Source organism: Amblyomma mixtum, chromosome 3, assembly GCF_055824585.1.
Source record: "Amblyomma mixtum isolate Tamu chromosome 3, ASM5582458v1, whole genome shotgun sequence".
NCBI lineage: Eukaryota > Metazoa > Arthropoda > Arachnida > Ixodida > Ixodidae > Amblyomma > Amblyomma mixtum.
In genome coordinates this window covers 205,070,641-205,079,644 of record NC_143014.1, presented here as the reverse complement: position 1 = coordinate 205,079,644, position 9,004 = coordinate 205,070,641, and the positions used below count along the sequence as shown (strand labels likewise).

Sequence of the window (9,004 nt, the reverse complement as noted above, 5' to 3'; positions counted from 1 at the left end):
ACGCTGCACCTACGCCGGCTGTGTACACAATACCAACCACGTCAGCCGAAAATATCGAAGCAACCTTCTTCCTATTTTCTGCCATTTTATCGTGGCAGCTTGTTGATGACTTTGGCTGTTAAAGTGGTAGTTGACCAAATGGCACCACATTTCGGAAAGTATACAATCAATCAATCAATAAATCAATCAATCAATCAATCAATCATTTTTTATTTCTGCCTCAAAAAAGTGACAGAGGAGCTGCAGAAAAAGCTGTCGAAGTAAGGAGTAAGTTATAGGTTCGTCCAAATAATTCCGAGTTGGTTCCAATTGAAACCAACTGCAAAATGTTCCATAAACCTGCTGGAAACAGTTTAACTGATTAAAATTTCCACCTGGGTAACCTGCCTTATTTTCGTTCCTTGTGCCCCAGCCGCATGCCATCTTCATCAAATGGCATTTGGTGGTAATCTTGTTGGAGCAGGCCACACTAAACAGCTGGCAGTCGTGCGTGCATACAAAAACGCATCCGTGCACGCACGCATTCGTGCTTGTCTGCTACTGCTTCCATAGCTTTAACAGTGATTTCTAGATGGATGATGTTTATTTTACCATGGATACTCGTGGATGTATGTAGGCCCGTGCAGAACTATGATTCTTTTCGGCATATTCCGAATCAAGCAGCACTGATTGTAACATTTTCTAGCACCTCGTATTTATGGTTTCCAGACCCTTCTAAAGGCAGTTGAGAGAAAAAAAAAAAAAAAAACCAGACGGACCTCCGTCGAAGATGTTTTCCTTCTAATAGCAAGCACCATTTGATAGTCGCGTGGCTCCAGACACGTAAAGCCACAAGCTATAAAACACTGTTTACACAAATGACAACATATTTATGAATGTTGAAGCATCGTGTATGCCTGCAATAAATAACTTCAATTCCTGTGTGAGCGAAGACTGAACTCATTTGTCACATGCTTTGAATTGACAATATTTCTATCCATTTCTAAATACATGACTTCCTGTTAAGGTGTTCATTGTTTCTACTTTTGTACACGACAAGCGAATTGTTTGTTTCGAGGTATACCAAAGTGTTTTAAAAGGGTTGGTAACCGTCCCTTTTGCTGTGTATGTGTATTGTACAAAAAGTAGCGCGACAGCCTTAAAAAAAACGGCTTCTAATGTTCGCACCTTGCTTAAGGTCCCAAATCATTCCTGCTGTGTTTGTTTTATTTTACGGCAGATATTGCGCGCTGAAGCTCAGAACTGTGTGCACTTTTGATAAAGTTTATAGTGCCTATTTTTCTCCGTTAGGTGCCTAAAATGCAATTTTAGCCGCCTATTTATGGCGCCTAAAACGTGCTTTTTAGTGCCTAAAAATCCGGCCTCTAGTGATGAGTGACCGCTTTCTTCGAGCATCGAAACTGAAAACTGGCCAACTAGCCCGAGAAAGCCTGGGCAGCTCACTACCACATCTTTGCTACTCAGGCTATGCTGGTGGAGCCACGAGGAGGACAGTAGGCCGCGGCAGTAAATCTGTCATCCCCTCCGTAACTGTCAGCAAACAAGGAAAAAGTGAGCGCACGTGAATGAGAGTGAGTGGTTGTGAGTGTGAGCGGGCATGAGTGTGAGTGGACATGTGTGCGAATGAATGGTCATGAGTGTGAGTGAGTGGTTGTGAATATGAGTGCATGTGAGTGCGTGTGGCCGTTAGTGTTAGTGTGATTGAGCCACCTCTCATGGTGCCGAGGTATATGGCAGAGATTGAGCAGTTTTTGTCAGGAAATGGTGATAGAACGTACAGGCGCGGCCATTAGTAAACGGAGCATGCTATTGCGTTCTGAGTACAATCACGCTTTCTCCATTGGTAATGAAGAAGCGTTGCTTGTCTACAAGAAAGCACACCGACCTCATCTACCAGCATGCGCGTACCACTGCTGGAAATTTCAATTAGGTGACGCGTGAAAAATATTCGAAGACAGTTGCGTGCTCCATTTACTTTTGTCCGCGCCTACAGCCGGCCAGATCTTTAGCTGGCGTGCGTGACGGCCGCGTTTTCCGTGCTCCTGCAGCTTATGACGAAACAAACTTGCGAAAATATCAAATATAAGCACAGGCTCACTAAACCCATGCCTAATTTGGAGCTTTCTGCAAGTTTTCTTCGTCGTAAAGTGCAGGAGCGCAGAAAAAGTGGCCATCGCGCAATCCACCTAAAGATTTAGCCGGTTGTACCTGTTGAAATACTACGGGCAAGATCTTGAGCCTGAACGGCTCTACCTGCACCGTAGTATGCTCACAGATATTGCAAGTCAGCGCAATACACCCTTGAAGACATTTCAGGACGTTGTTGAGATGCTTTCTGGCGATAACGGTGAGCAGCTGCGAAATCTTTTGCCGAGCTGGCTAAGCTTGTCAAAATTGCTTTGATTATTCCAGTTACGTCATGCACATCTGAGAGATTGTTTTCTTGCCTTCGTCGAGTCAAAACGTATCTCAGGTCAACTATATGAGACAAGCTCGATTATATCACGTAGCACTTCTCAATGGGCGCAAAGAGCTCGCCCGCAAAGTAAATCTCAGTGACATCGCGGACGACTTTATTAAGAGGTCTACTGTGCGAAGAAACACATCATGGGTGCAAAATAGAGAGGGGTCGTATTAACTACACCAGTCGATTCTGTTCACCGAGAACAGGCTGCACCCAGGCCAGGTTATGCAATTCCATCCACACGCGGCGTCTTTTTTTTCTTTTTTTTTTCCAAACCCGGTGGAGAATTACGTGCCATCGGGATTCGAACACCGGTCCTCTTGCACGCGTGGCAAATGCCCTACCTCTACGCCATTGATATAACCATTCGATATATCCGGGCTCGACTGTAAGCCCTTCTTCTTCGGCTAAGGAATATTTTTTTTCCAAATGACTTGCCAAATCGGCTGATCTTTTGATGCTAAGCTGTTCAATTTCAGTCGCACGTATACCCCCTGCTTTTTTAAAAAGAAACAACAACTTCTAGCGCGCTTTAGGACTTCTCAGAAGAGGGGCATAAAAAAATATGAGTTGAAAGACGACGATGAAGGCAATGCAGTAATACGAGCTGAAGCATTCTATCTTTGAGCAATGTCAAAGCAAGATTTTTTTTTTCTTGAATTCCATTTGTAGCGTACTGCTCTCCAAATCCTCTATTTTCAAACCAAAATTCGTCCCGCTTTCTTTTTTCGGACCAGTCATGAACTTTTGAAAAGAAAAAAAATGATCTGCACCATAAATTCTGTGCCATAAAGAAGGTTGTTACTTGGCCCGAAAGGGAAGCAAAGCTTTCTGGACGTTCTGAACACTCTGTATTTCTAGGGACCATGGAGGAAGGGATGTTTCTGAGTACTGAATCATGGAGGAAGGAAAGTTGTTGTTGTTGTGACTGAAAGAAGGATGAAAAGGAAATTGCACGGGCCTGCCTACTGGCTCCAGCCGAGCCACCACCGCTGCCACGTGCAGATAGAAGAGAGTTGCGTCGCAGCAACAACTGCGTCCGCCGGAGCGGACGCTGCTGAAAAAACAGATAACCCAAGCAACCACAGATATCCGTCGGACGTACGAGCTAGATCCGAACGTCCTTTGCCGAGATCGTACGTCCATCGGACGTACGAACACAATCCGATTTCGGATATCCGTATTCGTACATCCGCCGGACGTACGGACAGTGTCCACTTTTTTATATCCGCATGAGAGACGAGGTGGACGTCCGAAGGATGTAAGGTCAAGTATCTTCCCAGGCCATGAGTATGGACGTTTTTTATTTCACAGAAAATTCGAGCCTTTCGTGTATGTATACTGTTTTATTTGCATCAGTTGGAGGGTTTGACGCGAAGACGTTTGTAAATTGGTACGATTCCACTCCTACCTGCAATGCAAGAGCCGCCAACGAGCTAAATTTATCTAAGAGGAGAAGCAGGTGTTGCAGAATTTTGCAAGAACTCAATGACTAGTTTTATATTTATAAAACTTCTCCAAATTAGAGGAGTTGCGCGATATGTCCACTTTTTTGCTAGCTAAACTTGCCATTGAAACCATTCGTAAGCATCAAAACTCCCGTGCATTCTGCTATCACCATCATCATAGATGTCAGTTCGCGGTCAGACCAATCCAATCCATCAGTACGGCTCCGTAGCGCTGTTGTTGATATGTCGCGTATATAGTGAAGTTGTCGCGCAGATCTTTATAGCTCTGTTATTATAAAATGTGGCTTTGTTCGGTCTGTGGACGAAAGTTGTATGTAACTTAAGCAATTCGAAAGATACGGGAAGCGCCTGAAGCTCTTCTGGAACACCGGAATCCCGTACTGCGTCGACCTTGGTGTTGCACATGTGATTTCCTACGAAGGTATGTATCCAGTACACTTCTTGGAACTTTGCTTCTAGAACAATGCAGCATGCTCATATAACATTCGTTCACAGGACAGTGGGAGCAGTAAGCGCGAGGAGATGGCTTCCCCAAGTGTGTGCTGTTCTCACACTTTCGGGAGCCTACATCACACAGCTGCGGGAGCCCTCAACTCGCGTGACTAATTCCCACTCCTCTTCAAAGTTGCGGGACGGAGTGTTTTCGCATCTTGTTAATTTTTAAGGCATCGCTATGTTCACTGTGCCTATATAGAGTGACAACGCGCGAAAGGCAGACCATAGAAGCACGTGAGGTCGCAGTGGTTCGCAACGGAAGCTTTGCGGCTTTCTGTGCACAGTCGCGTACAGTGCTGCGCAGGTTAGTGCCCTAAGGCTCATGAAAATAAATAAAGAACAGATATATTGTCAAATATGGTGTGAAAAGTGAGAGCTGTTATTGCCTTATACTTATTGAGGTGTTAAAGTGCATTGTCTGTTATGCTTGCAGCATTAAACACTTCTGTTAATTGGTTCCAATGTTTTTACTTGGGCTACTGCATTGTGCCATTTGTTTCACATGACTGATGTTTGCCGCGTTCTTTTTTATTTCAGAAATCCTGTGGGTGGGAAGATTACGGATGTGTGTCCCAAGCTTGCCACATTTGAAGAGTCACATTTAAGAAATTTTCCCAATGTAACCCATTGCTCTGCTGATGTATCATCAACCACAATAAAATATGCGTGCTATGCATCAAATTGTTTTTGGTTTTATTGCATTGCGCGGAGTGAAAAAAGCACGCATGCACCATATATGCGAATATTCGAGAAAGATCCGCCAATGGACGTACTCAACTGGACGTCCGTCGGCGGGCGAACCGTATACCTTTGGCCACCTTTCGGACGGCCGACGGACGTCTGCCGGCTGTTTGCGGATGTTCAGCGGACGTACAGAACATCCGAAATAGACCTCTGTCGGCCGTCCGAAGGATATCGGTGGTTGCTTGGGAAGCGGCCGAAGCCGCGCTCGCCGAAGCGACGACAGATACAACTCCCCCCGAGGAAGGAAAGAACTGCATCAACGTTTTTAGATAGGAGCACCCGATTTTGAACCCGACCGCGGCGGCCGCGTTTCTATGGAGGAGAGAGAGAGAAAGGAATTTTAATGAGGGAAAGGTGGAGAGGTCGGCCGGTGGTAACATGGCCCTGGCCTGCTACTCCACACAGGGGAAAGGGAAGAGGAGGAAAAGGAAAGTGCGAATGTAGGCTGATGATGGCATAATACAATGAGTTTCTCGGGTGATGTCTGCACACACACACACCACACACACCACACTGGCTAGCACTCGCATCGCGGTGATGGAGGCGAAACGCAAAGGCGCCTGTACCTGTGTGCTGCGCGATCCACTTCTTTCTCTCTTTCCTCTTTCGCTCTCACCAACTCCCACCTTCCTCCCTTCCCTTACGGGGCGTTTCGGGTGTCCACCGAGATGTTTCGGGTGTCCACCGAGATGACAGATATACTGCGCTGTTTCCTTTCCTCAATATTATTATTATTAATATTATTATTATTATTAGACTGAACCACGCAGCCACCTTTAAAGCCGTATTGAGCAAAGAACTATCCATTCCTATCCACAGCCGAACGCGAGAGAACGGCAGAACGGCCGATTCCGTCGGCAGTCGCGTTCGTGGAGCGTTCGTGCAGCGTTCGTGTAGCGTCTGTGCTGCGTTGTATGTCGTACATACCTTCACGATGTCGTCCCCTCTTGAAGCTCTTGAAACGAATTTAGAAATGTTCATCGAAAACGTTCGGCAACTAGGAATAATTGTCAGTGACTTTCAGCCACAAGGGCAAACCACTTTGAACCAAAAAATGTAAGTTGCCTTTCTTACTATCGCTTTCCCTCTCCCTGTCCTCTCCTTGTCTTTCTATTTCCGCCGCAGCTCAGGTGCTTCAGGTTTCGAAATCAGTGGCGGCGTCTGGCAACATTTTTTTTTTTCATTGTTGTTTTGATTGATAGCCACCAACAACAACAAAATGCGCCCGACACCTCACGTTAGTCGGATGGAACATCTGCCTTCGCAGCAAGCGTAAATGACAGTTTTTTTGGTTGTTTGTTTCAGAAATCACATCGTAACCTTGATGCAAGAAGTGGATAGATGTAAGCCGCAGGTCCAAGACATTCAAGTACCATTGGAAGTGTTTGAGTAAGAAAACATGAGTTCAGATTTCATACATGAAATGGGGGAATGAGCCGAGCTTTACTGACGTTCACTTTTTCTTGTCCTGCAGCTATATTGACCAAGGGAGAAATCCGCAGCTCTTCACTAAGGACTGCATGGAAAAAGCACTGACGAAAAATGAGCAGGTCAAAGGCAAGATAGAGTCATATCGGGTAAGTAAAATGTTAAACCTTGTTAAAAGAAAAAAAAAAATGACGGCGTCGGCGTAACAGTGTGCGAAATCATTTTGCTAGCGCTTAGTGAACACACAAGCCAAAGAACACAAATACACAGGACAGACGCTAGTTTTCTTCAACTCCCGTTTATTCGAGAAACAATCAGTTTAAGACATCTCAAAAATGCTGATACTCGCACGCGCGCAGTAGCGACGCCACGCTTCAGGAACATTTCTTTTTTTGATAGATTGACAGACGGGGTGCTGACGCATTTCGAACCTTCTTTATCAGTGCACATAGCTTCGAAAATTTCACGTTCCAATTGCGTTTTTATTGTACCTAGAATGCTTGTTTCTTGAAAGATTGGTGTGCAAGGTACAGGGTCAGGGTCGCCAGGGTATCATTCGATAAAACAGCGATTGCAGTGCGCTGCGAGATTCCCCCCCCCCCCCCCCCCCCGCCTATATGGATTCCGTTGCCAAGCGGTGCTCTCTCAGCTGTTCATTTATGCATCGTCCTGATTGCCCAATATAAGCCTTGCCACAAGTTAACGGGATTTTATAGACAACACCGATTTTGCATGGCACAAACTTGTTTTGGTGGTTCGTAGTGCACACTGGCTTCCTTACCTCGCCGTTCGTGAGCGGGCACAAGTGCGCAGGTTTCTTCGGGGCAGTCAATACAAGATCGATGCCACACTTTTTCGCCACCTTTTTTAGACTGTGCGCATATTGTGCACTTACGGCATAGCCACAATTTGAGTATGTCGGTGGGGATCTTCACGGTTTTGTTGCCTACCAATTCTCACTTCTTTCTGCAGCTTTTCCACAACAGATGTCAGAGTTTCCTCTGGAAACCTGGCGTTCTCTGAGTGAAGCTTTTGCAGTGTCACACTTTTGGTGATGCAATGCTCGCACGACTTATGGAGAGCAGTGCGGAAGGAATTCATGGCAATACCCCTTTTCACAAGTTTAGAGTGCGCCGATTGATAACTGAGAATTTCTTTCTTTTGTCCTCGGCTGATACATCCAGCAAACATGTGCCTTTTCAAACCTAATGCATATATCAAGGAACTGTAGCCTATCGTCGTTTGGGATTTCTGTTGTAAAGGTTAGACCCCGGCTACAAGAATTAAGAACATTGAGCATATTTTTCACCACATCGTTTGGTTTGTCAGACTGTGTTAGATTCATTACTACAAGGTAGTCATCAACATATCTAAAAATGCGTTTAACTTTGTCAGTGTTGATCCGCGCGTCAATGTGTTGGTCAATGTATGCTAAAAAGAACTAAGAACGGAGGCGGTGCGGGACCCAATGCATAGGCCATCCTTCTGTACATATTCTGCACCTTCATGCTTTATGACAGTCGACGACAGGTAAAATGAAACAAGGTTTAAAATGCTTTCAGTTGACATGCCACTGTCCAACGCTTTCCAACTAGCCCAAGTTTCCGGCCGCCGCGGTGGCTCAGCGGTTATGGTGCTCGGCTGCTGACCCGAAAGACGCGGGTTCGATCCCGGCCGCGGCGGCTGGAATTTCTTTGGAGGAGAAATTCTAGAGGCCCGTGTACTGTGCGATGTCAGTGCACGCTAAAGAACCCCAGGTGGTCGAAATTTCCGGAGCCCTTCACTACGGCGTCTCTCATAGCCTCAGTCGCTTTGGGACGTTAAACCCCATAAACCAAACCAAACCCAAACCAAGTTTCCGCCTTAGTAACAGTGTGCCTCTGAAGTGTCAGTATATTATTGTAGGACATTAAAGAGGCACCATTCCACAAGGCCTGTGGTGTTCCGTATGTTCAAAACGCTGTCGGTACCTAGGCGACAAAAAACGATTACACCCAATTGGGCTTTCCAATTGGAATGTCCATTTGGAAACCCAGATTGAACCCAATGTTTTTTTTAGCCTAGGCACTGTTCTGCGCAACCCTTCAAAGACTTCGAGCTACGTGAAATGAAGGTGCCCTTGTTTTTAGTTCTAAAGCACTTTCTTAGTATAGCTTAGTAGAGTATAGACTCCCCCCCCCCCCCCTCCAGAAAGCATCCACATGAGGAGGGGGAAGCTGGAGAGCATGTACCCCCCCTGAGATTAGCATGGATGTATGCCACTGAGCTGTTGCATGATATATAGCTTGCCTTCTTAGTGCAAAAGGTGGTTACAAATTTACAGCTGTGTCAGGGCTTATCAGGAATATTGGTCTAGGTGGATACTTGGTGCATCTCCACATCCGTTATGGAATTCTACCATGCC

General features: G+C 45.8%; 1 protein-coding gene and 1 long non-coding RNA gene across 5 annotated transcripts in view; both read left to right on the top strand.

The window, feature by feature from the left end:
• The first annotated feature begins 4,024 nt into the window (after positions 1-4,024).
• LOC149353385 (uncharacterized) lies at positions 4,025-5,109 on the top strand. Its single transcript, XR_016289579.1, has 2 exons — positions 4,025-4,354; positions 4,966-5,109. It is a non-coding gene; the product is annotated as an uncharacterized LOC149353385 (long non-coding RNA).
• Positions 5,110-5,979: 870 nt separating this feature from the next.
• Positions 5,980-9,004, top strand: part of LOC149353384 (mediator of RNA polymerase II transcription subunit 10-like) — a 26,138-nt gene continuing 23,113 nt past the window's right edge. For 3 of the 4 annotated variants that reach the window (XR_016290967.1, XM_089582523.1, XM_089582524.1), the window contains exons 1-3: positions 5,980-6,228; positions 6,478-6,561; positions 6,647-6,749. Coding sequence is in view for 3 of the 4 variants with exons in the window: in XM_089582523.1 (XP_089438649.1) it covers positions 6,107-6,228; positions 6,478-6,561; positions 6,647-6,749 (309 nt within the window). In the remaining variant the exon portion in view is untranslated. The remainder of the gene's footprint in view (positions 6,229-6,477; positions 6,562-6,646; positions 6,750-9,004) is intronic. The other variant, XM_089582522.1, reaches the window with a different exon arrangement.